At 35.6% G+C, this 27,822-nt stretch overlaps 1 protein-coding gene across 1 annotated transcript; it reads left to right on the top strand.

Moving 5' to 3' along the window:
• The first annotated feature begins 7,858 nt into the window (after positions 1–7,858).
• Positions 7,859–19,074, top strand: LOC101896035 (cytochrome P450 4d8-like). The gene is made up of 4 exons (XM_005190901.2): positions 7,859–7,946; positions 8,014–8,470; positions 18,086–18,651; positions 18,728–19,074. The coding sequence occupies exons 1-4, from the start codon at positions 7,859–7,861 to the stop codon at positions 19,072–19,074; spliced, it is 1,458 nt and encodes a 485-aa protein (XP_005190958.2).
• Positions 19,075–27,822: the final 8,748 nt, after the last annotated feature.

Here is a 27,822-nt window from a genome sequence, read left to right as displayed (position 1 = left end):
TTATCTGATAACTGGTACCAAATATCATTTCTGTGGAGTGCATATTACGAATGTGAGGGATTTAAAGACGAAATCGGATGAAACATATATATGGGAGCTATAGCTATATCTGAACCGATTTTTACTAAAATTGGTGTACTTGCTTCTAAGCTGGTTTCGGTCGGATTTGCCAAAATTGATGCTATTACGGCCATTTGGTGGTCAATAACCCGAAATCGGATGAAGATATATATGGGAGCTATATCCAAATCTGAACCGATTTCGATAAAATTTAAAACAGCTATTCCTGTGCTCCATCTAATACCTGGTACCAAATATCACGGTTGTGGAGTGAACATTACGAATGTAAGGGACTAAAACACTAAATCGGATGAAACATATATATGGTTGCTATATCTATATCTGAACCGATTTTCACTAAATTTGATATACTTGCTTCTAGGCTGAATTTGGTCCGATGTACTAAAATTCAGTCCATTTGGACTTATATCGGCCATTTGGTGCACAATTAACCCGAAATCGGATGAAGATATATATGGGAGCTATAGCCAAATCTGAACCGATTTCGATAAAATTACAAACAGCTATTTCTGGGCTGTACCTTATATCTGGTACCAAATATCATTCTTGTGAATTGCATATTACGAATGTGAGAGGCTTAAACACCAAATCGGATAAAACATATATATGGGAGCTATAGCTGTTTCTGAGCCGATTTTCTCCAAATTTGTTGTATTTGCTTTAAGGCTAATCTCGGTCACATGTGCCAAAATTCGGGCCATTTGGGCTGATATTGACCATTTGGTGGTCAATTAACCCGAAATCGGATGAAGATATATATGGGAGCTATATCCAAATCTGAACCGATTTCGATAAAATTTAAAACAGCTATTTCTGTGCTCCATCTAATACCTGGTACCAAATATCACGGTTGTGGAGTGCATAGTAGGAATGTGAGGGACTTAAAGATCAAATCGGATGAAAGATATATATGGGAGCTATGGCTATATCTGAACCGATTTTCACTAAATTTGATATACTTGCTTCTAGGCTGAATTTGGTCCGATGTACTAAAATTCAGTCCATTTGGACTTATATCGGCCATTTGGTGCACAATTAACCCAAAATCGGATGAAGATATATATGGGAGCTATATCTAAATTTGATCCGATTCTCACCAATCGGATCAAATGGACAGACGGACGGACAGACGGACGGACGGACGGACTGACATGCATAAATCGACTCAGAAAGTGATTCTATGAAGGTTCTCAAAAGTAAGTATGGGTCTATCTCGTTTCCTTCTCCATGTTACAAACAAATGCACAAAGACATAATACCCTTACCACTATGTGGTGTAGGGTATAAAAACTCCACAGAGGTGAAGGCTAGAAAATACAAAGAAATTAAATGACAAGTAGTTATACTTTTATATTATTTTTTATGATGCAACAAAATTGGTTTAATAATTTGGGGTGGCGTCAGAGGCCAGGTTAGTATAACCGCAAACGAAGGTTAGGTGCGACATGTGTACGCTTCGAGTGCAGAACAATAAGTGAACGCCGAGGATCTTTGTCGATTACTACTCCAACTATATATTCCAATAAGAGAAAGGTAAAACAGGGAGAGCAAACTCAACAACCACAGTCCGTTGGCATCTGTGATCTACGTTCTCCTGTGAGGGAAGTTGTCGAGGAGATGTCCGTGGTGTCAATCAGAATACGTGATTGACTGGACTCGGGAATTTAAGGTGTAACGCATCAACGTATAACGTCTGAATAATAATAATGCATGTCAAAATATATTTTAATAATTATTTATTACTTTTTTTTGTAAATGTATATATAACTAAAATAGGTAAGAGTTTAATATATGGGATAAAACACATTTATAATATATGGCTAAAACATTAAAACCTTCGAAAATCGAAAATATACAGGGCTAATGAAACCATCACACGCTGCCCGAATGTTGCTCTGCGGTATTTTGGCGCATTCCCGGCGAAGCTCTTGCTTGAGGTGGTCGACACTTTGGTATTTTTTTAGTGCCAACCTTGCTTTCCGAAATACTCCAGACACAATAGTCCAACGGATTGGTATCCGGAGATTTCGGTGGCCATTGTGCGCTGGAAATGAAGCGAGAAACCTAATTTTGTAAACATTCTTGGGTCGCGCGTGTTGAGTGCGATGGTGCTGAGTCCTGTTGGAATGTCCAAGGTGCCCGAGCCTTTAATACACCCTCCGGAATATTTTCGCGATAATATTGTCGCGGAGAGCGACCATCGGCTGTTATGTCGGCCCACACCATCACATTTTTCAATGAAAATTGTCTGAAGATATACACAAGTAGTTCCCTTTGTGTAGTTTACCCTCTGGACTATTCCAGAGGGCTTATATAGGTCCGAGTACTTTACCCTCTGAGACTAAATTGTTTATATAAGTCCCCGATATCGTATATGCCCCATATAACGGTAGCTTCCTACATTCAGTATTTTGATGATTTTAGCTAAATTTTTCAGTGGAATTTTCAAAAAATCCATACTTGAAATTCTTTTCAAGCACTTTACTCCATGGAATAGAAATGTCTATATAGGTCCATGATATCACATAGCCACATACGATATTCGATATTTGAATATATAACGAATTTTTAAGATTTTAACAGAATTTTTAGCTGTTTTTTTTTTTTTTTTTTTTTGAAAATTTCCAAATTCATTCCAAATGGTGGGAGGTATTCAAGTTTCGGCTTAGCCGAACTAACTGCTTTTTTACTTGTTTGATTTCAATTTGATATATATTTTCACTTTACAGTTATTTCATATTTTTCCTATTTTTTGTCACAGCTGGCAAATGTTCATTTGGAAAACCTTACAATTTAACATTTTATCGAATTTTTCTCTCAAGTTGTTTATTTATTTAATCAAATATAAAGAATTAATGTATATTTATTTTTATGTTGAAATTTTAACTTCAATAACAAAACTGAATTTTTTCACTCTAAATGGTATTTTTTCAGCTCTTATAAACATTGTTCAAACATTTTAAAACGAAATTCATATCAGGAATAATTTTACAGAATGTTTAAATTTGTTAACTTGTAATGTTGAATTAACTCTTTATGATGAGGTTTAATGTAAAACGAATATTCAACAATTATTTGAGTTTTAATAACATAAAATTTAAATACTAATTAGTTTAAAGTAACTTTTTGCTATTCGCTAAAGAATTATTTTATATTTCATCATCTGATTACATTACTATAAAATTTAAATTAAACGCGTTGTAATAAAAATGGAGAATGTTTTAGTTAAGTGTTTAATGTTTACTTTAAATTTAAACCTGTTTATGTTTTAACAACAAAAGAGAGGGAGATAGCGAGAGCAAAAGCAACAATACACATTTCTGTCGCAGACAGTGAGCAGGTAGACAGGTACATATGCATATTTAATTTAACGAAACGAATACGTCACATAGGGTTCAATGTACCATAGTTTCCAATAAAACTAAATCACACACGCGGCTCTTTGAGTCATAAATGGAATTTGATTGATTCATTTAAATATTTACATAAAACTTTTTGGAAAAACTAAAACAAAGTAAAAATGAATGAATAACTTTAGTTACGTGATCCGGACAGAGACAGGTGGTATCCATTATGATCAAGATTTTTAAATGTTTGGCTCTCTATCTTATCTATAAAAACCAGTTTGGGACAATGATCAAAACATTTCAACAGGTCCAATTTATTAAAATTAATTAAAAATATCAAGAAATAACTTTTATTTTTACAGGCGTTTTTATTGGTTTTGAAGAAAGAAATTAAATTTATACGCAATTCTATTAGGACGACCTGTCTTAGCAATTTATACAAAATCTTTTAAATTTTTAAAGAAGGACGTTATAGTCACGCAACAAATTGGTAACATGGTGCATTCACATAAATGGAACTCCACACCAATGTTAGCCACCGATGGAAGCTTTTCTTAAGAAAATATGTTCTTTGCGAGACTGCTTCTCCTTGCCAATAAGTAGAGGGTGAGATAAAAAAAAACTGCAACAAAGTCAAACGCCATAATTTAGACATTTTTATACCCTCCACCATACTATGGAGGGTATATTAATTTTGTCATTCCGTTTGTAACTCCTCGAAATATTCATGTCAGACCCAACAAAGTATATATATTCTTGATCAGCGTAAAATTCTAAGACGATTTAGCCATGTCCGTCTGTCTGTCTGTGTGTCTGTCTGTCTGTCCGTCTGTCTGTCTGTTGTAATCACGCTATCTTTCGAACAAATTGAGATACTTCAGCCCATGCCAGAAAATTGTCTGTGCAGGTCCACGTCTTCGTATAGCCCCCATATAACGGTACCCCCCATATTCGGTATTTTGACGATTTTAGCTACGTTATAAACAGATTTTTCTTCAAGTTTCGCATTTAAATATTGTAATAATTTATGACAAAAGTTGCCTATGCAGGCCCACGTCGTCGTATAAGCATTCGGTATTTTTAAGATTTTAACAGAATTTTTAACGGTTTTTTTTTTTTTTGGAAATTGCCAAATTTGTACCAAATGGTGGAGGGTATTAAAAGTTCGGCCCGTCCGAACTTACAGCTTTTTTACTTGTTTATTAAATAAAAGCAAAAAATTTCGGAAATAACATTAAATTTTAGAAGAAGTTTAGATTTATTCGAATTGGTCTCATTTGGCACGAATTTTGGCCTTCAAACGGCCAACGAAACGGTCACACGTTGCCCAAATGTTGCTCTGCGATGTATTGCCCCATTCCCGGCAATCACCATTTGAGGTGATCGACACTTTGGTATTTTTTAGGGCCATTCTTGCTTTCTAAAATACTGCAGACACAGTAGTCCAACGGATTGGTATCCGGAGATTTTGGTGGTCATTGTGCGCTGGAAATGAAGCGAGAAACCTCATTTTGTAACCATACTTGGGTGCGAGGGTGCTGAGTCCTGTTGGAATGTCCAAGGTCTGCAGCCAATATGTTTGCGTGCCCAAAGTTTTAATACACCCTCCAGAGTATTTTCGTGATAATATTCGGTATTTACTCTGATGCCACGGTCTATTAAAATGAGCGGAGGGCGACCATCGGGTGTTATGGTGGCCCACATTGTCACCATGACCGACGCTTAAGTTCTAGGGGCCAACCGAATGTGCACATTTTCAGCTGACCTCTTTGGCAAGTAAACACGATCATTTTGTTTGTTTACAAACTGCTGGACAACGAATTTTTTCTCATCGGAAAATCAAAGTTCGGCAGTTTACCACTTTCGGCCAAGCGAAGAAACTCTCTACCTCTTTGGAGTCTATTTTCTATCTGTTGCGGTGTAAGTTCTTGCACTTTTTGGAATTTCAATGGCTTTACCCCGAGCTCATTTTTTAATATTTGCCGAATGGAATATAGCGACATGTTCAGCTCACAAGGCGACGCGGGTTTCATCAAGTCGCTTCTTTACTTTTCGAACCATTTCTGCTGATATTGCTATTTTGTTCCTTCCACTTCCTTGACGTAGGGCACGGCTACGAGTATCATGGTAACGAGCGATGGTACGAGATATAGAAGTTTTATTCACATTAAAATTCTGGAGTGTTCTAACGATAACCAATGGTTTTCCAGCGAAATATAAAGAAATCACACTATCACGCTTGAATTCCATTACGAATAACTTATTTTCTGGGAGATTATAATTGGCTGTCACTGGAACAATTTAAACAGCTGCGGCTTTGAAATGACAGCAGTCTAAAGTGGGTTGAAGTTTTTTTCATCTCACCCTATAGCCTTTGTCAGTTATTTATATCCTCCACCATAGTGTGGAGGGAGATTAAGTTTGTCATTACGTGAACGAAATATACATTTTAGACCCCACAAAGTAAATATATTCATTATCAGCATAATATCAGCATATATCGATTTAGCGATGTCTGTCCGTCTGCAGAAATCACTCTGCTTCCGAACGAAATGAAGTAGATTGATAAAATTTTACTCAAATGTATATTATGTCTACAGGACTTTCGGTATTGAAAATGTGCCAATAAGGTCCACTTTTTGATTTTGATGATTTTAGCGACATTATTTACCGGATTTGTTTCACATTTGCTATTTGAAGTACCTACAGCACATGTGAGGGGTGATTTTATGTGCAGATTCAGGTTTTCGTATAGCCCCCATGTAACGTAACCGACCGATATTCCTTATTCACCGGAATTGTTTCAAATTTGGTATTTGAAGTTCGTAATGGATACTGCAGCCTAAGACAGAAAATTGTCTGTTCAGATTCACGTTTTGGTATAGGCCCCATATAATAGGTATCTCCCTATATGAATGATTTTAACTACATTATTCATTGATTTTTTTTTCAAGTTTCGCATTTGAATATTGTAATGGCCTATGACAAAAGTTGTCTATGCAGGCCCATGTCGCCGTTTAGACCCTATTATAATGGCTACATTTGGTATTTTTAAGATTTTAACAGAATTTTTAACGGATTTTATTTTTTTTCGAAAATTGCCAATTTCGTTCCAAATAGTGGAGTGTATTCATGCTGATTTCGTTGATGAATGTAGCCAAATATCGTAGACAAGCCAATCATATAGATGAGTATATTTTTTGAGATACATTTGGAGATAATCGCAAAATATTTAGGGGATCAAATGAACCAAAAACAGAAAAAAATTCCTGATCACACAATTGACACCAATCGACAAGGAATTTCGCATGAGAATAGAGTTAAGGGCAGGGAAGAAGTCTACCAGTTTGGATGACAATTGAATTATATTTAGCTGTAACTAATATTGGGCAAATGTCCCTGCTCAAAATGCTAAGGGTAATATCGGGCCAGTGCTCTATGATATAATTTCAAAATCAATAACTTCCGAAATGCATTTGGACATAAGGGGACTTCTACCCTTTTGTAGTGTTGCAGGGTATCACATGGTCGGCCCCGCACATATATCGCCTTTACTTATTTGTTTACATAGATATCTGCAAAATTCAAGGAGTTTCTGCTTTTTTGCTTTCTTAATTCAAATAATATCTCTACGCAAATAATTGCTTATGTAGTTATATTAGACTTTGTGTAATAATCTTTTTAATTCGGGAAGAAAAAAATTTACTGATAACTTAAAATGCGGTATTGTCGAAATATAATTTAATGAGATGTGACACTATTTGTGTAAACTTCAAAACTTTCAGTGTTTCAGGCAAAAAAGATCTTCTACGTAGTCGAAATATTTCCAATGATGATGTTTGACTGACAGATGTGTCCCAGCGACTAAGAGTTCCCCTTCTACTCTTGAAATTAAATGTGGTAGGTCAACTTTTGTATCTGGCTACTTGTATTTGGCTGTCGTTAACGTAGTCTAGTCTGTCAAAAAAGATTCAAATTAAAAATATTTCCGATTTACCATACTTAGTTATTAATAAGTTTATCAGACTTTGTTCCCCTCTTTATCTTTTGAGGAAGAGTTTGTGACGTATACTACATTCATGAAATTGTAATGAAATGGAAGGTGTTAATTATGCAAAAACAGCATAGAAGAAGAACAGACGATGGGCGAGATAGTTTTTATTAGCACAACAACAACCTAGGCGAAATGCCTACAAATTATTTGGAGCTATTCTGGAGAAACTAGTTTTAAGTTTGGAAACAAGAATTTTTACAACAGCAAAGAATGTTAGAACCAAGTTAGAATGTTTCAAATCGATTAGAATTTGCTAAGACGTTGAGAAGTAAAGAAGTTTAGTTTCAAAAAAAGCGGAATGGCTTTGTTAATTTATTTGGCAATTTTGCTAACCATTGTTACATGGGCTATTCAAAGTTATCGCTCAAAGAAAAGCATGAGGGATGCTGTGAAAAATATAGGCGGTCCTTTTGCCGTACCCATACTGGGATGCATACATCTCTTAGCGGAAATAAACCCTCAGAGTAAGAAAAAGGAATAAATTAAAAGTTTGATAAAAAAAAACAATTCTTATATGTGTTTTCTCTTTAGATATCAAAGAGAAGGGTGAAGAAATATTTGATAAATACGGTCGTCTCTTGAAAATATGGGCCTTTAACCGCCTGCTCATCTGCAGCTCCGATGTTGAATTTAATGAGCAGGTATTTGCCAGTAATGTTCACATTTCCAAAGTGCAAATATATGGTGTTCTCCAGAACTGGTTGGGGCTGGGTCTTCTTTTGAGTGATGGCAAGAAGTGGCACTCAAGACGCAAGATCATTACACCAACATTCCATTTTAAGATTTTGGAACAATTTTTGGAGGTCTTCGATAGTCAATCAACGGTCCTGCTGGATTGTTTGGCCGAAAAGGCTGATGGCAAAAGTGTCGTGGATGTTTATCAATATATCAGTTTGTATACTTTGGATATAATTGCTGAGACGGCAATGGGTACCAAAGTCCATGCTCAGACGAATAAGACTATGGATTATACGACGGCCGTAAAAGAGTGAGTATGAAATTGTTGTGCAGATATAAGTGAAAGTGATAAAGTTATAGTTATGTGGTGATTAACGGAATATTTTCGCGGATTATCTTCGAAAAAGGTTCGAATCAAAAGGTGTAGTCCATGTGGTTTTAGAGATTTTAGTGAAAACACTTAAGCCACTCAAATGTAAAATATTGAAAACATTAATAATTGAGAGATATTTATGAACTGAAAAGAGGGCAATGTCATAAATCGAGAAATAAGCAAACATATTTTCATAAATTAAAAAAAAAAAAAAAATATGTTTTCAAGGTCGAATATGACGACTACGTGAAGAAACTAATTGAGTACGTAACCACTTCGCGACCACAATAAAGTATCTATCTTAATCTTAATCGAGGAAGTATTTGAAAGGCTCAGCAATGTATACGACGTTATAACATTGATAGGCAAAGTACTTCAAAAACCACTTAAATCGGCTGTTCCAAGGCGTGTTTCCTCGGTCTGAAGATTTTTTTGATTGCTTCTTTCTCTTTCAATTTGAAAGAAGTTCAATATATTTTTGTTGTTGCAAAATATTTGGGCTTAATCCCAAAAATGTTGATTTTATTTTTAGTGGAAAAAAGATGGTAATGTTTACCAAGCGTAAGGCAGGAAATATATTTGTTTCGTCAGTTCCCTACGTCTGTGGATTTTTCCCCGTAGTTATTTAAAAAGAATTCCTATGGAAAAAACTATACCCAGGTGATAAGATTGTAAGTTCAATAGAAGAGGAACAAAATAAGTAAATTAAAGTACAATTATTTTGACATTAACTTCTGGGCGAACCACGCGAATTGTTGCAGACATTGATTCATTCGAGGTAATTGTGGACGACTTTTCAGCAAAACAAAAAATTTCGGTTCTGAAGTATTTAACATTAACACAGTCTTTTAGCCCTACAAAAAAAGTCATCACAATCACAAGATGCTTGTGACTTTTTGTGAAACGATGATATAACCGCTGTATCCTCTTCAAATTTCTTCACAATTTTGTCAATTGCTTGCTTGCGTAGTTGGGCGATTATGTATACCTCATATAGCTCTACATGTGGCTAAGCAAGAATTACCATTTTTGTAATAGGTTTTAACAATTTTAACGGATAATTTGATATTTAAGCGATCCACTTTTATCGATGTAGACATTATTTGAATTTCAACCATACACTTTTGAATTCACGAAACCCTTTCTTTTTCGTCTCAGAATTGTCAATAAAAGTTATAGGATGGAAATTTGCATAGGAAAGTAGAAAGTCCCTGTTTCGATATAAGCTCCATATTAGCTGCGTTGACCATTTCACTTGATAAATATGTCTAAGTTATTTCGTCTAACTAAAGTGAGTGCAAATTCATATTATGAAATACCAATGAAGGCCTTGCTATTGAAATCCTAGATCTCAATTCTAGTCATAATTTGCAAGCGAAAGCGCTACAACTTGGGTAAGGTCGCCATTTAGGATCGAAGATACACTTAACATCGTATTCTGCACTTATTTGACTTTTTAAAGTCCTTCAGTCATAATAAAAAATGTATCCCCAATTTTTTAATAACATTTGAATTGTATGTTTAAAGTTGTATACTTTTCTGCCCGGAGACCCGGAGAAAATTTGCGAGAAACGCCAAAATCAGTACAGTCGTTTTCGAATTATAAGCGTAGCAAGTGCCAGCTAGTTCGTCAGCAAAAAGTCCACTTTTAAATTTTAGATTCATTCGAACAGATCGTGTTAGGTCTTTTTAGTACTCACAATGCATAATCTGTTCAGTCTTCAAGGTTTTCCCTTTTTCGGAAAGAATAAATAGAATACAGTGTGAGATAGAAACTGCAACAAAGTCAAACGCCATACTTTTTACAGTTTTATACCCAAAAACACCATGTCTTGGGGGTATTATACGTTTGATTGAGCCAAAAATTATGTAACACCTCGAAATATTGATTTCCCACATAGGAAAGTATATATGGATCTTCCTATCTCGCCGATCTGAGTCGATCTAGCTATGTATGTCCGTCCGTCCGTCTGTCCATGTTAATTTGTAATCAAGGTACAGGTCGCAATTATGATCCGATCTTCACGAAATTTAAACGGAGGTGAGGCTAGGGCCAGAATAGAAGCCTATTGCCTTTGGAGATGATCGCATAATATTTAGGGGTTGAAATAGACCAAAAACAGAAAAAAATTCCAGATCACACAATTGAAGCCAATCAACATACCTGAGAAGGGAGTTAAGGACAGGAAAGGATTCTAGCATTTTGGATGAGCATTGGATTATATTTAGCTATAAAATGGACCACAATAACTAACAGCACGACGGAGTGCGTAAATATGGGGCAAATGTCCCTGTTCAAAATGTTAAGGGCAGTGCTCCGCTACATAATTTCAAAAATTAAATCTTTCAAAATAGATTTGGACATAAAAGGGCTTTTAACATATTGTAGTGTTGTAGGGTATCTCATGGCCGGCGGCGCGACTGTAGCCTTTGCTTACTTGTTTCTTTTTAAATTTTATTGAATGAAAGCAAACAATGTCGGAAATAGCATCAAATTTAGGAATACGTTTAGATTCGTTTGAATTATGCCCTTAAAACGACCAATGAAACCGTCACACGCTGCCCAAATGTTGTTCTGCGGTGTTTTGGCCCATTCCAAGCGAAGCGCTTGCTTGAGGCGATCGACACTTTGGTATTTTTTTTGTGTCAACATTGCTTTCCTAAATTCTCCAGACACAATAGTCATACGTATTGGTATCCGGAGATTTTGTAATGCTGAGTCCTATTGGAAAGTCCAAGGTTTGCGGCCAGAATGTTTGCGTGCCCAAGGGTTTAATATTTTCGTGATAATATTCGGCATTTATCCCATGTCACGGTCGATTAATACGGTCGGAAAGCGATTATCGGCTGTTATGGCGGCCCACACCATCACCATGGCCGGCGCTTGAGTTCTGGTGGTCAACCGAAGGTGCACATTTTCAGCTGACCGCGATAATTTTGATTGTTTACAAACTGCTGGAAAACGAATGATTTCTCATCGGAGGAAACCAAATTCAGCAGTTCACCACTCTCGGCCAAGTGAAGCAACTCTTTAGCTCTTTTGAGTTTACTTTCTGTTGCGGTGTAATTCAATTGCTTTACCCCAGCTCATTTTTAAATATTTTCCGAATGGAATATTGCGATATGTCTGACTCACGGGCCATTTTTCGGCCATTGCGACGCGGGTTTCGATCAAGTCGCTTCTTTACATTTTGAACCATTCCTGCTGATGTTGCTATTTTCCTCCGTCCACTTCCTTGACATCGGGCTACGCTACTAGTATCGAGCGATGGTACGAGACACAAAAGATTTATTCACATTTAAATTATGGAGAGCTCTAACGATAGCCACTTGTGTTTTTCAGCCGGCATATTTATAATAAATCGCACTATCACGCTTGAATTCCATCATGAATAACTTTTTTTCTGGAAAATTATCTTCAAAATGCTTTTGTAAGCTTGTAAACAATATAAGGAGCTGTCACTGGAATAATTTTAACAGCTGTCGGACGAGTGGCTTCGAAATGACCGCAGTCTGAAGTTGGTTGTAGGTTTTTCATCTCACCCTGTACAGTGGTCCACTGTTTTGTATAACTCCTTATAAAGGAACGTTCTGATTACCGATATTTTGTGGGTCTCGGTTTGAATATCCTATCTAGACCTCCTATCTTTTCAAAAACATATATGGAAACTATATAAAAATTTGAACCGATTTCCACAAAATGTTATTAGTACCGGAAATCTTGTACAGAATTATGGCTTTGTGAGAATTAAGTATCAAATAGCATTTAGCACTTATGCAGGAACTGTAACTATTATGTTTGTTCAAATGTTAATGCGAAATAAGTAAAGATGAATTTCCACCAATTTCAATTTGGTTCGTCTCTGGGCCATCCCAGTCTCAATCGGACGATGAACCTTAAAAGTTTTGTTTATTGTCCGATTAAGACAAACGTTGCACAGTCACGTAAATAATACATGGAATACAAAGAGCACTACAGGTCATACTCATTTGCATGTGTGACCAATAGCGTAGGGTATAAACAACACAGGGTCTATATTTGACCCAATATAGCAATATTTTTCCCGGCATCTATTAATAGAAACAATTTATCACTACCTTTAATTTTTTTACAAACTAATTTTACTGATGATTCTATATACAAACATTCCATCTATGACACAATATAGAATATTTAAATTTTAAATCGTCTAATATTCCAACAAACGCTCAGTATATAGAAAGTTTTTGTTATAAAATATTCATATCTGACCCGTTTCTATGCCTCTTTTAACATACTAATTTATGCCTACTCAATTAATTCAAATAGCAAATTAAATAAAATGGTGTTCCAAATTTGATACCAACCAAAAACCATTTCGCATGGTATGCGATGGAACAACAAAGTTAAATGTATTTTAATACCAATGGCATACCATTTAAATATGGATTTTATTTTACGCAACATTTCAAATAACTCATTTAAAAGCCAATTTGCAAGTTGAGCACGTGGTCAAGAACGTTAGCTTAAACTTTTTAACGATTGCATAATTTAAAACTTATTCCTCAATAATTTTTTTATTCACAAAAATAAAAACATTTGAAAAGAGTTTTGAAATTTATGTGAGGCAGAATATATTGATTTGACCATTTAAATTAATTCTGAATAACGATCTCACTTTTCCCAAGAATACTGTACGTCCATCTGCCAATGTATTTTTTTATAGCCTCAGCTACAGAGTGAGAAGATAAAACTTCAACCAGCTTCAGACTGCTGTCATTTCTAAGCCACTCGTCCGACAGCTATTAAAATTATTCCAGTGACTGCTCATTATATTGTTTACAAGAGTTCAAAAGCATTTTGGTGAGAATTTTCCGGAAAAAAGTTATTCGTGATGGAAGTCAAGCGTGATAGTGTGATTTCTTTATATTTGTCTGAAAAGCCACAAGTAGCTATGAGTAGAGCACTCCAGCATTTAAATGTGAATAAATCTTTTGTGTCTCGTACCATCGCTCGTTACCATATTACTGGTAGCGTAGCCCGACGTCAAGGAGGTGGACGGAAGAAAACGGCAACACCAGCAGAAATGGATCGAAAAGTAAAGAAGCGACTTGATCGAAACCCGCGTCGCAGTGGCCGAGAAATGGCGCGTTCGCTAAACATATTGCAATATTCCATTCGGCAAATATTGAAAAATGAGCTCGGGCCATTGAAATTCCAAAAAGTGCAAGAACTTACACCGCATATTTTGAGCTTAAGATCTCGTCACTTGGATAAAAAAGTTTTTTGAAATAGGAAATATTTTTAAAATAACTCCTGGGGAGAATATCCCAGACAAAAAACAAGGGAACTGATGAAGATTGGTGGCTCTTTCCGAAAACTAGGTATTCCCTGCCTTACCCCTTGGTAGACATTACGATCGTTCTCCGCTAATAAACAAACGTTGTTTTTATACAATAATGGGATTAAGCCTGACCATTTCGCAACAACATCTCTGTTAAAATCGAAAATATGCTGAATATAGCCGTTATATTGGAGTCTATGCGAAGACTTGGACATGCATAGGCAACTTTCGTCATAAGCCATTAAAATATTAAAATATGCAACCTTGAATAAAAATCCTGTAAATAATGAAGCTAAAATCATCAAAAGCCGAATATATGAAAGTTACCGTTAAATCGGGACTATGCGAAGACCTGGACCTTCACTGACAATTTTCTATCACAGATTGTAGTAACTATTGGGAACTTCAAATAAAAAAAATCGTCAAAATACTGAATATAGGGAAATACTGATATATGGGGTCTATACGAAGACTTGGACCTGCATAGACAATTTCCTGTCATAGACTAAATGTCATTGAAAAGTGTGGCTACAATTATCAAAATGCCGAATATCGCGGGAACCGTTATATGGGGGTTATACGATATCGTAGACCGATATAACCCATTTTCGAACTTTGTCTGCCTGCAGACAAAAGACTGATCTGTGCCAAATTTTAGCTTCCTATCTTTATTCATTTTGACTCTAGCTTGATTACAACCGACGGACAGGGTTAAATCGTCTTAGAATTTTAAGCTGATCAAGAATATATATACTTTGTTATGTCTAAAATTATTATTTCGATTTTCTGTATTTTGAAGGGTTCTACCAAAATTTCCAACCAAATCAACTGAAACGTTACATTTGGGGTTCTTGGTAGGTCTGTTCTCTTTTTAAAAACAAATGTTCGCTACACATCCACTAATTGCTATAGCCCCATATAACGGTACCTGCCGACTTTCGGAATTTTGAAGATCTCTACCAAATTAGATGAAATTTCAGAATTAGGGTTATCGGTAGGTCTGTTCTCTCTTTGCAAAAAATGTTCGATTAAAGTCCACAAAAAGGTATAGCACACACATAATGGTATCTCCTTTACTTTGATAAACATAGTGGTGGAGGATATGAAATGATATAAAAGAAAGGCTTTCTTCTCGCTGATTTTAACGTTGTCGCCTTGCACGAAATTTGAGTTTTTATACCCTACAGCACTATGTGTTGGGGTATTATAAGTTTAATTGGACCAAAATTATGTAACACCTCGAAATATTGGTCTCCAAAATAGGAAACTATACTATGGATCTTCCTATCTCGGCGAGCTGAATCGATCTTGCTATGTATGCCCTTCCGTCCTTCTGTTCATGTTAATTTGTAATCACACTACGGGTCGAAATTATGGTCCGATCCTCACGAAATTTTGCATGGAGGTGGGGTTAGGGTCAGAATAGAAGCTTATTGTTTTTGGAGATGGTCGCAAGATATTTGGGTTGAATTGGGCCAAAAACAGAAAATATTTCCGACTTTTATCTATAGGCCACAATTATGAACCAATCGACGCATGGAGTTAGAGTTCAGTGCTAACCAATTTGGGCGGTAATCGGACAATATTTAGCAGTTAAAATAAACCATAACTTTTTTGTCAAAAAAATACGAACATTTCCACGAAACTGCGAATATTTTTGATAACGGCCAAATCACAAATACATTAAAAGATCACTTCTGACCATTACAGTGATGCTAACAACCAAGATATAACCAAATTATTTACAATATATATGTAAAAGAAATAGATCTTAGTTATTCTCCTTATAAGTCAAGATCCCTTGGACAGATTTTCATAACTCTCGTCAATTGGGAATGGTCTCTTGCCAGATATGGATAATATTTAAGAAAATCGCATAAAAATGTGCCAATACAAATGTGAATATTTTTTGTTACTTTTTTCCATTTTTTGTCATATTTTTTATCGCATGCGATTCAATTTAACTTACAATTTAAAATTGTAAATTTTCTAAGGTTTTTCTACAAACTGCAACACAATTTGTTGAAGGGTATTATATAAAGGTCGCAATTATAGTGCTATGCTCACGAAATTTTGCATGGGGCCAGGGTTATTGTTAGGGTCAGAATAAAAGCCTATTGTGTTTGAAGATGTACATTTAGGAGTTCAAATGGAGCAAAAAATTAAAAAAAAATTCCTGGTTTTCCAGTCACTCTACAGGTTACAATAAATATTTGTTTTGAATACTTAACAACACAAGGGAGTGCGTAAATATTCTGGGTGGGGCTCTACGACATCATATCTACAACTAAATATCTTCCAAAATGGATTTGGACATAAGGGGCCTATAAACATATTGTAGTGTCGGACTATTTTTATACCCTACACCACAAGGTGGTCAGGGTATTATGTCTTTGTGCATTTGTTTGTAACAGGCAAAATGAAACGAGATAGACCCATAGTTCCTTTTGATGATCTGCATAGAATCACATTCTGAGTCGATTTATGCATGTCCGTCCGTCCGTCTGTCCGTCTGTCTGTCCGTCCGTCTGTCCATGTATTTTTGTGATCAAAGTACAGATCGCATTTATTACCCGATACAGATGAAATTTTGCACAGATCATTTGTTTGACCCAAGGACGGACCCTATTGAGATTGGAGATAATCGGTAACAATTTAGATATAGCTCCCATATATATCTTCGTCCGATTTGCCTTTTATTGTGCACCAAACGTGTAATATCAACCCGAATAGTATGGAATTTTGCACATACAACCATATTAGGCCTGAAAGTAAGTATGCCAAATTTGATCGATATCGGTTCAGATATAGCTGTAGCTCATCCGATTTGTTATTTTTGTCCTCCGCAGCCGTAATATGCACTCTGTAACAACAATATTTGAGGAAATATATCAAATACAGCTCAGAAATACCTTTGCTAAATTTTATCAAGATCGGTTCAGATTTGGATATAGCTTCCATATATATCACTTTGTCCGATTTACCTTTTATTGAGTACCAAACGTCTAATATTTGCCCAAATTGGATGGAATTTGGTACTTATGACCGAATTGAGTCTAGAAGCTAGTATGTCAAATTTAGTGAAGATCGGTTCAGATATAGCTCCCATATATATTGTTCATCCGATTTGTAGTATTTGTAATATAACAACGATATTCAGGGAAATATATAAAATTATCGAAATCGGTTCAGATATAGCTATAGCTCCCATATATATGGTTCATCCGATTTGTTATTTTTGTCCTCCGCAGCCGTAATATGCACCATGTAACAACAATATTTGGGGAAATATATCAAATGCAGCTCAGAAATATCTTTGCCAAATGTTATCGAGATCGGTTCAGATTTGGATATAGCTCCCATATATATCTTTATCCGATTTCAAATTAATTGTGCACCAAATGGGCAATACAAGTCCGAATTTAAAAGATACAAATGCTTCGGCATATGTAGTCCTTTGAACTTTAAATTATAATTATAATCATAGCGTGTATGATTGAATTTTCCCATAAAAGTTTTTAATTGTTATGTGGAGCTCAACTAAATTAGCAATGTGATGTAGGGTATCATAAAATCGGCCCCGCCCGACTTTAGGACTTTCTTAACTGGTTTCAATTTAACTTACACTTTTGAATTTTACATTTTCTAAAGTTTTTTTACACCCTACAACATTATATATATTAAGGTTCCAATTGTCGCCCGATCGCCAGTAACCCTACCACCATGCAAAGGAGTAACCCTACCTCCATGCAAAGTTTCGCGATAAGAATAGAAGCCTATTGTTGTGAAGATGTATATTTAGGAGTTCAAATGGATCAAAAATAATTGTCCTGATTTTGCAGTCGCTGTACGGTTCACAATTAAAAACCAATCAACAAAGAATTTTACATGAGGTTAGAATTGGGGACAGGGTAGAAGTCGATCATTTCACGATTATAGACATACTTACTTGTTTAATATTTATAGGTGGGTGTAATGGAGGTACAAAGACAGTGAGTCCATATATTCAGTTTCGCAAAATTGATTGATCCTTTGTGGGAGAAACAGTAGAAGAAATGGGAATACAGTCTTCCATTTGAATATAACGTAATTCGATAAAGATATTACGATGTTTGAAAATTGAAGGAATTCACATTTAGTCTCAATGGGTACATAACTTCAATACAAATCTTTTTCTTTCTGTTGATAAATGTATCTGATTTATATTTAATCTTTATTATTCCATTAGAATGACAGATCTGGTGAGCTGGCGCGTGCTACGCCTGCATCTGAACAGCGACTTGCTGTTCACAATTCTACATCCATTTAAGAAGATGCGTCAAAATCAACTAATAAAAATTTTGCATAATTTCACCAAGAATGTCATTGAAGAAAGGCGCGCCTTTTTGGAGAAAAAGTTAAAACACGATTCGGACAACCTGATGGATATAAATGATGTGGGCTCGAAAAAACGATGTGGCCTTCTAGATGTTTTGCTACAATCTACGGTGGAGGGTCAACCATTGTCTGATGAAGATATTCGTGAGGAAGTCGATACATTTATGTTTGAGGGACATGATACGACGGCCTCAGCATTGAGTTTCTTATTGCATCTTCTCTCCAGAGACGAACGAGTTCAGAATAAACTATTAGCTGAAGTTCGGGAGGCCTATGGATATAAAGAAATCACAGAACCTTTTACACTGATGAATTTGAATGAACTGAAATATTTGGATTGCGTTATCAAGGAGGGTCTGCGACTGTTTCCATCTGTTCCCATTATTGGACGTTCAATTAAGGAAGATTTTAAATACAGTAAGTAGTGATCATTTGGTTTTTTTTTATTTTTGGTATCTTCTAACCTTCCTTCTGGAATTTTCTTTTTCTTTAGAACACTCGAAATATGGCGAAGGTGTTATACCAAAGGGAACAGAGTTGATAGTATCTTTGATTGCTACCTTGCGGAATCCAGAACGTTTTGATAATCCCCATGATTTTATACCCGAACGTTATGAGAATTCCGATGGACGCAATAATTTGGGAGCAAGTGCTTTCAGTGCTGGCGCTAGAAATTGTATTGGTCAGAAATTTGCTTTGTATGTCATGAAAATAACCATGGTAAAACTAATTCACAAATATGAATTTTTACCATTGGGTGAACCAATACGACCCATTGTAACAATTGCTATTCGATCTGAGAATGGCATGCAGTTGGGTTTGAGAGAACGTGTTGCTTAGGTTTAAGAAATGTAAACATATATATATTATTTTATATTTAGGCTTTGTTGTGTTTTTAGTAAAAATAAAAATGATTCGTTAATAATTCGTATATCCTTTTTACTTTTGCATTGTTCATCTACATTTAGTTTTAAATAAACAAGGTAGCAAAGGCTACAGTCGTGCGGGGCCGACTATGTTATACCCTACAACACTACAATATGTTAGAAGCCCTCTTATGTCCAAATCCATATTGGAAGATTTCGCTTTTGAAATAAGGATTTTGACTAGGGACATTTGCCCAACATTAAATGCACTCCGTCGGGCTGTTAGTTGTTGTAGTCCATTTCACAGCTAAAAATAATCCAATGGTCATCCAAAATGCTAAAATTCTTCTCTGTCCTTAATTCTCTTCACAGGCGTGTCTATTGGCTTCAATTGTGTGATGGGAAAAACATTTCTGTTTTCGGTTAATTTGAACCCCTTAATATTTTGCAATCATCTCCAAGAGGGCATTCTGAATTGACAAAATTTGTCAAAATCGGTCCAGCCCTGCTTGAGATATAAGCATTCTAACTAACATCCCCTTCCTTTGTATATACACATTGTATATATTTCGCTATATATAACCGATATACTTACTATCGGCATCTAAGTAATGGTCAGAATTGACCTGTTCGTCTATTTGTGATTTCGCCGCGGTTTAATGGAAAATTTGACTTTTATTTAACACAAATGTTGTGGCCATTTCACCCACTAAGTATTACCCGATGACTATCAAAATTGGAAAGCTTCTGCCCAGCCCAAAGCTCTAGCCCCATGCTTCCGCTTTGATTGGTCTATAATTGCGACCTGTAGAGCAACTGCAATATCAGGAACTTTTTCAGTTTTTGGTCCATATCAACCCCTAAATATTACGCGATCATCTCCAAAAGAAATAGGGTTCTATTCTGACCCTAGCCCCACCTCCATTCTAAATTTCGTGAAGATCGGGCCATAATTGCGACCTGTAAAGTGATTACAAATTAACATGGACAGACGGACGGATGGACATACATAGCTAGATCGACTCAGCTCGGCGAGATAGGAAGATCCATATGTACTTTCCTATGTGGGAAACCAATATATCGTGGTGTTACATAATTTTTGGCCCAATCAAACTTATAATACCCCCAACACAAAGTGTTGTAGGGTATAAAAATTGTAACTGTAGACTGTTAGTTTTTGTTAGTAAAAACTACTTCCATAGGTTCTTGTTGCCATAAACCATCCAAATACCTAATATCGGTGATAAGATTATATGAGAGCTAGTTCTACGCTGATCAAGAATTTATACATTTCACTATGGGGCCAATGGTATGTTTTTGAAGCAATAAATCACAGGAACGAGGTGGACTTTCCAAAGTTAATTTTTTGACGCTGGTCATGATGAAAACAATATCTACCAAATTTCATCCGAATCGGCAAGAATATAGATATAGCTTCCCTATATATTCCCCTCATTTTTTTTAGATGATACATCAACCGTGCTTTTTTGCCTAATTAGGTTTTGTCTTGGATCATACGATGAAATTCCGTCAAGATTAAATTATGATACATTTCGGCCCAGCCTGACTTTTATATTTTCCATACTCGTTAAAATATGTATTTGATAAGGACTTAAAGACTCTGCCTTAATTCAAAAATACCTTTACAGGGTGAGATAAAAAAATGCAACAAAGTCAAACGTTACATTTTACATTTGTTTAATTTTATTGAATGAAAGCAAAAATGTCGGAAATAGCGTCAAATTTTAGAATAAGTTAAGATTTGTTCGAATTGGTCACCTTTGGCATTATAACCTTTTGGAATTATAACCTTCAAACGGCCAATGAAACCGTCACACGCTTCCCGGTGAAGCGCTTGCTTGAGGTGATTGACACTTTGGTATTTGGAATGGTATCCGGAGATTTTAGTGGCCATTGTGCACTGGAAATGAAGCGAGGAACCTCATTTTATAACCATTATTGGTTGGCGCGTGCTGAGTGCGATGGTGCTGAGTCCTGTTGGAATGTCCAAGGTCTGCGGTCAAAATGTTTGCGTGCCCAAGGCATTTATTCTGATGCCACGATCGATTAATACAAGCGGAGAGCGACATCACCATGGCCGGCGCTTAAGTTATGGTGGCCAACCGAAGGTGCACTCTTTCAGCTGACCTCTTTGGCAAGTAAACACTATCATTTGTGTACAATCATTTGTTTACAAACATTTTTCTTTCAGTGCACTGTCGGAAGAGTGGATTAGAAATGACAGCAGTCTGAAGTTGGTTGCAGTTTTTCATCTCACCCTGTATGTCTGGCAATATTTGTAAATATCGGTTCAGATTGAAATATAACTCCCATATGTATTTTCTTTCGATTTTAATTTTATTGTACGCCATATGTGAAATATTCTTCCAAATGGTATGTATCTCGACAAATCCCGCCGAATTGAGCTAAAAAAGTACTTCAAATCTTTCGAAAATCGAAAATCCTTTCGTTCGATTTGAAGTTTAAGTTCTAGTTCTTTTTTAGAAATCGGTTCAGTTTGGAATACAGCAACCATATATATCTTTATCCGATTTCAGTTTAAATTTGCACCAAAAAGGTTAATATTACCCCAAATAAAATGGATTTTGGAATGTACGACCGAAAAGCAGTAGACTCAAATTTGGTGACAATCGGATTAGAAATAGCTTTAGCTACCATATATGTTTCATATAGCTACAGCTACCATATATGTTTCATCCGATTTAGGGTTTTAGTCCCTCAAATTCGTAATATGCATCCCATTCATAACATATTTGATACAAGATATGGGCGCAGAAATACCTATGCGAAACTTTATAAATTTATCCTGGAAGCAAATACGACATTTGTTGAAACTCGGTTCCCATCTATCTATTGCTCAGATATACACTTTTTAATACAATCCTTCTGGAAGTCATTTTGTGACCTCTATAGCAACGTTATGTGGTGCAAAAAGAATAAATGCCTCTGTAAAATTTGGTTGAAGTCGATTCGGAGTTGGATATACATCTCATATATTACCTCGCTCTGATTCCAATTATAACTGCTCTAATGCCATAAACGCATTCCAAAAATGTTCATAAGTATTCATAAGAAGTAGGTATGATCTACTTCACATGCATTCCCAATGTAAATATGCATAGTGGTGTAAGGTATCATAAAGTCGGCCCTGCCCGCCTTTATACCTTTCTTTACTGGTTGGTAATCGCAGTGCACAGTTTAAAAAACATATTTAATCAAAACTTCTTCACTTATTATTTAAGTTTTTCCTTTTTCGGAACGAATGAAGTTTATCGGGGATGATATTGGTAAAACCATTGCCCACTTGATCCACACCAAATGTTCCCGTCCTAATTTATTTCAACGTCTCCGCCTGTAAACCTAGAAACAGTATAAAGTTTCAGAATTTCAGTTCTGTCCCTTCATCCAATACTAAATTTAGTAACATTTATTACGCATATCCGAAACAATCTACATCTCTACATGCTAGACACCAACAGTGATCTAAAATATTCGAACAAGTATTTAGAGGACGCAAATCACAAACATAGATGCCACAGTATTCCTCATATCAAATTTCAAAACTTTAGCTTTATCCCTTCACCTAATACCAAATATACACATTTCCAAAACCATCTCTTTATCACAAACATACCACCAACAGGGACCTTAATACAAAATTTCAAAATTCCAGCTTTATACGTACACCCTAAACCAAACTGTTCCAACTTAAGTACAGTTCGTAAACTTAGTACACATTTCCAAATCCACCTTCATATATCAAACTTAATTTCCAATCTTGATTTACATTTCATGCTTTGTTTGTTCACATAATACCAAAGTTTATTACAAGATGTTTATTACCATTTTAAATCTTTTTGTGACCTTAAAGTTTGAATTTCTATAAACCCTTTGCTACATCTATCCTGCACTCCATCGGCAATTCTCATTCCAAATTTCAGAATTGTAGCTTATTATAGTATAATGTATTAAATTAAATTATAAAGTCATAACATTTTCCGTACTCTTTTTAGTATGTACTTTCAAAAACCCAGCCTTATCACACGCCTACGCACCAAGGCTGACCCTCGTGCCAAATTTCAAGGCTCTAACTTCGGCTTTTTCGTCGATCATTATCACCCTGTCGTCAATATAGTCCGATATCGACTTAGGTTTAGGGTAACCTGAAGCTGCAAATTTTTGCAAATCATCTCAAAATATTTAGGCATGATTTTACAGTCACTTTACAGGTCCCAATTATAAAACAATCGCCATCGAATGTTGCTTGGTTACGTGGCTTTTACCAAAAACATATACATATTACACGTTTGGAAAAATTTTTTAAGTAGTTCAATTACGTATCCCAAAGTCCTAAATTATTTTTTCATTTCTGTCCAAAGGGCAGAAAATTTACGGCAAATTGTAGTGGTGTAGGATATCACATATTCTGGTTAGCCTGTAAGCATATATTTTTTTACTTGCCAATCTATAGATTTTTTTAACGTGTTTTTATTTGTCATTCCGTTTGCAACACCTCGAAATATACATTTTAGACCCCACAAAGTACATTCTTGATATATATTCTTGATCAGAAGAAAATTCTATGTTAATTTAGCGATGTCCGTCCGTCTGTGGAAATCACTCTACCTTCCGCACGAAATGAAGTACGTTGACAAAATATTACTAAAATGTATATTGTGTCTGCAGGACTTTTGGTATTGAAATTGGGCCCTGTAAATCCACGTTTTGGTATAGCCCCCATATAACGGTACTTCCCGATGTTCGGTATTTTGATGATTTTAGCGAAATTATTATTCACCGGAATTGTTTCAAATGTGGTATTTGAAGTTCGTAATGGATACTACAGCCTAAGACAGAAAATGTCTGTGCAGGTCCACGCCTTCGTATGGCCTCCATATAACGGTACCTCCCAATATTCAGTATTTTCATGACTTGTGCCACATTTTTCTACGGATTTGTCTAAAAATTGGTATTTGTATCTATAGGTCCACTTTTATATATAGGCGGGTACCTCCCGATATTCAGTATTATGACGATTTTTGAAAAAAATTTCTAAGGATTTGTCTAAAAATTGGTATTTGTAGTTCGAAATGGGTTCTAGCCCCGGTGGTACAATATGGTAAAAGAGGTTCACGTTTTGATATTTGATGATAATTTTTGCTACATTTAACGATTTAACGATTTTGTTAATCCTAGTCACATTTGCCCATGAAATTGTTTCAAATTACCCAAAGGTACAGGGTATTAAAAGTTAGGTCCACCGAACTAAATAATGAAAGAAATGGTAATTAAATAAATAGGTTAAAATGTATATTGAACAGTGATGGTAAACGAAATTTGGTCAGATATATGATGCTGACAGCAATACTGGTTTCGAATTCCACTTCCATGTCCTTTTCGTTCACATATAGTGTTAAGTCCATTTTATGCATAAGGAATATACAATTTATTTTCTGCTACTGATTAAATTGATCGCTTTTTTGTATTTATTTGTTACATTTTTTTCAGCAATCTTTGGCTATAATGGCAATTGTAACTTGTTTAACGAATTCAAATGATAAATTTCAAACAAAATCGATCAACAGTTTTATGTCTGCAGGAAAAGGAACAAATATTTTTCCATTCTGTGTAAATAAAAATGTTGAACTATTCATCAATACGTTTTGCTCAATGCTATGAACTAAGAAAATATTTAATTAAAACTTCAATGTGATTTTTTAATATTCCCGCATTGAGAACAGAAACAGTATGTGTTTATAAATGCAATTTACCTGCCACTTCAGTGTATCTCCAACGTAACTTGATACCTTCAAATGTTAAGTATAGATAATTTAGTTAGACAATAAAGCTTTTGGAAAATGCCACAAATTGTATTTCTCAATGCTACTATACACAAATAATTTCTCTGTTATAAATGTTAGAAATGGAAAAGTTTCTCATTTCCTATGCAAAAGAGATACATATAATTAACCGTTGGAAAACAATCTGACACTGTTTTAACTTTCAAATAAGGCAGTGAGACAGATGGAAATATCTAGAGAAAATAAATAGGAATTCGATTTTGCACTGAGAATAAATGAAGAAATCTATATATATTTTAAACATGATTCCAGATGAATCCACAATTCGGTGTTTCAATTTTTTTTGTAAGAAAAACTGCATTTTACCTTTAAGGTTTTGATAAAATCCAAACATCTTTTTGCGCAAAAATAGATGGCTTTAAAATTCATGGGATTTTTAAAACTTTGCATCTTGCTTTCTTCAAACACATTTAAATCGATTTACATGGCCACACCCTGGGAGTACTTCTGTTGCCATTTTTCATTTGCATTTAAACACAAGTCGTTTCCTGCCTTTAGAAATGAAAATGAATTCGTAATAGTCTCTTCAATCTTTCTTGATTATGTTAATACCACTTGTTGAGAATGACGGCAATGATGATGATGATGATTATGACATTCCAAGAGGGTACACTCGAAAAAAGAAGATATTTGAATGCAAGTATTATATTAATGTAATGTCCTTTATACACTCCCCATGTAGACCGATGGAACGTCAGAGCGAATAAATATGCGATTCAGTGTAAATTGGCTTTAAATTGATAATTATGTTAAAATGCTAGATAGGCGGATTACATTCTCAGCCAGTTGAGGTATCCAATAAACATGAAATATATGCTCTCCCATCAAAAAATATGATTACTACGTAATGGGTTTATTGAATACGATGTGGCACCATATGCAAAACTGCATCCTAATTCCTTATTTTAACTTGGGAGTGTCATTGGTAGTAAATAATTTTTAAACTGCAAATAAATTAAATAAAAACCAGTAAAGAGCAAGTAAAAAAGCTGTAAGTTCGGCTGGTCAGAAGTTTGAATAACCTCCACCATTTGGATACCGAATATCGGGAGGTACCGATATATAGGGGCTATACGAAGTCGTGGACCTGCATGGCCTATTTTCTGTCATAGGCTGTAATATCCATTATGAACTTCAAATACCTAAATAAATAATGGTAAATAATGACGCTAAAATCATCAAAATACCGCATATCGGGAGGTACCGTTATAGGGGGGCTATACGAAGACGTGGACCTTTCAGATATTTGGTATTGTGAATTTGAACTTTTGGGTCGACCATTTAACAATTTTTTTAATTGGGCCAAAAAGTTAGTAACACCATCATATATCGACGAGCCGAACCTTCATAGTCATAGTCCGATAGTCAGAATATAAGTTTATAATTTTTGGATATAATTTCACAATACTTAGGGGACGACCAAAAATATATTTTACTGACCGGCAGTAGGTCTACAGGTCACAATTATGGACCAATGTACGTGTAATTTTGCACATAGTTAGGTGACGGAGTGTAGTATTCTGGATGGTCCTCGAATACTATTTAGCGTGTGAAAAAACTAAGACTTTCATTTAAAAAAAATATATCCAAAATTACCATTACTGCGAGTACATAAATATCACACTTGTGACCTATACATGATTTATGTCGTACAATGTGATAAGGTTCTTTGTATTTATTAAATTAGGCTGGTAACATATTTCTATGCCGTAGATGTTTATTTCTATTTAATTGCTACTGATTCGGCGAACGAATCCTTTAAGCTAATACTAATAAAGAAAGAAGTAAGTGAGCGGTAAGTTCGGCCGGGCCGAACTTTGAATACCCTCCACCATTTGGAACGAATTTGAAAATATTCAAAAAAAGTAAAATACGTTAAAAAATCTTAAAAATTTGGAACGTACACGTTATATTACGGTCTGTACGACGACGGACCTGCATAGGCAACTTTTGTCATAAGCCATAACAGTATTCAAATGCGAAACTTGAAAAATAAATTCTGTGAATACCAAAATGTGGACCTGCACAGACAACTTTCTGTCATAGACTGTAATATCCATTACTAACTCCAAATACCAAATTTAATCGATATAGTATTTATTCTGATCCAGAATACAGGGTGAGATGTAAAAACTGCAACCAACTTCACACTGCCGTCATTTCCAAACCACTCGTCCGACAGCTGTTAAAACTATTCCAGTGACAGATCACTATATTGTTTACAAGCGTACACAAGCATTTTGGTGAGCATTTTCCAGAAAAAAAGTTATTCGTGGAGGAATGCAAGTGGCTATCGTTAGAGCACTCCAGCATTTTAATGTAAGTAAATCTTTTGCGTCTTGTACCATTGCTCGTTACCGCGTAGCTCGACGTCAAGGAAGTGGACGAAAGAAAACAGCAACATCAATAGAAATGGCTCGAAAAGTAAAGAAGCGACTTGATCGAAACCCGCGTCGCAGTAGCCGAAAAATGGCTCGTGAGCTGAACATATCGCAATATTCCAATCGGCAAATATTGAGAAATGAGCTCGGGGTAAAGCCATTGAAATTCCAAAAAGTGCAAGAACTTATACCGCAACAGAAAGAAAATAGACTCAAAAGAGTTAAAGAGTTGCTTCGCTTGTCCGAAAGTGGTGAACTGCCGAATTTGGTTTTCCCCGATGAGAAAACATTCGTTGTCCAGCAGTTTGTAAACAAACAAAATGATCGTGTTTACTTGCCAAAGAGGTTAGCTGGAAATGTGCACCTTCGGTTGACCACCAAAACTCAAGCGCCGGCCATGGTGATAGTGTAGGCCGCCATAACAGCCGATGGTCGCTCTCCGGCCGTATTAATCGACCG

Source organism: Musca domestica, unplaced genomic scaffold (assembly GCF_030504385.1).
Source record: "Musca domestica strain aabys unplaced genomic scaffold, Musca_domestica.polishedcontigs.V.1.1 92, whole genome shotgun sequence".
In the NCBI taxonomy this organism is placed as follows: domain Eukaryota; kingdom Metazoa; phylum Arthropoda; class Insecta; order Diptera; family Muscidae; genus Musca; species Musca domestica.
Note: the sequence above shows the minus strand (reverse complement) of the source record. Positions and strands in the feature narration are given on the sequence as shown.